This window comes from Tupaia chinensis, unplaced genomic scaffold (genome assembly GCF_000334495.1).
Source record: "Tupaia chinensis unplaced genomic scaffold, TupChi_1.0 Scaffold000215_1, whole genome shotgun sequence".
Taxonomy (NCBI): Eukaryota; Metazoa; Chordata; class Mammalia; order Scandentia; family Tupaiidae; genus Tupaia; species Tupaia belangeri.
The window spans coordinates 432,097-432,765 of NW_006159690.1; the positions used below are offsets into that span (position 1 = coordinate 432,097).

The 669-nt window shown below is 61.1% G+C and overlaps 1 protein-coding gene across 4 annotated transcripts in view; it reads left to right on the forward strand.

The window, feature by feature from the left end:
* The first annotated feature begins 6 nt into the window (after positions 1-6).
* NFIA (nuclear factor I A) overlaps positions 7-669 on the forward strand; it is a 445,632-nt gene continuing 444,969 nt past the window's right edge. For all 4 annotated transcript variants that reach the window (XM_006147506.3, XM_006147507.2, XM_027771457.1 and 1 more), the window contains exon 1: positions 7-227. In XM_006147506.3, coding sequence (XP_006147568.1) covers positions 201-227 — 27 coding nt within the window. In that variant the 5' untranslated portion in view covers positions 7-200. The remainder of the gene's footprint in view (positions 228-669) is intronic.

Here is a 669-nt window from a genome sequence, read left to right on the forward strand (position 1 = left end):
GGAGCGGCAATAGCGCTGGCTGGCTGCAGTTGAGCCGAGTTGGAAATGTGAACGCAAGAAGCAGGCTTGATTTTTTTTTTCTCCCCCCTTCTCTCTCTCTCTCTCTCCCTCTCTCCCTCTTTCTCCTCTCTCACCCACACTCACGCACACCTCCAAACCGCACACCCAGACGCACACGCACACCCCACCGCCCGGCAGTTATGTATTCTCCGCTCTGTCTCACCCAGGTAAGCAGCTGTTTGGATGCGGAGGGCTGGGGGCTCAGGGTGGCGCGCGCAGGTCTGGGGCTGGCCGGGGGGGACCCGGCACTGTCGCGCCGGCTGGGCCCGGGGCATGTGTGTCGGTGTGTGCCCGTGTCTGCGCGTGTTTCTGTGTGTGTGCGCGCGTGTGCCCGTGGGGGGGTACAGCTTTAAGAAAGTAACTTTGTTTCCATGAGGGTGCATTCCTCTTGCACGGCCATTTGTGTGGGCACATGGCTAATGGCGCCCTCTTATTAATGCGTTAATTAATATCGGGGCGACCGACTGCGGAACGGCGGTGTTTTCGGACGCCCCGCACGTGTTTCGGCGGGGTTGCAGCCCATGACGTGCTGAAATCTGGACTCAGCGTTTCTGCGGCCGAGAGCAGGGTTCCTGTAGTTCCGCGGCGCCCGGGGAGGCTGGGACAGGA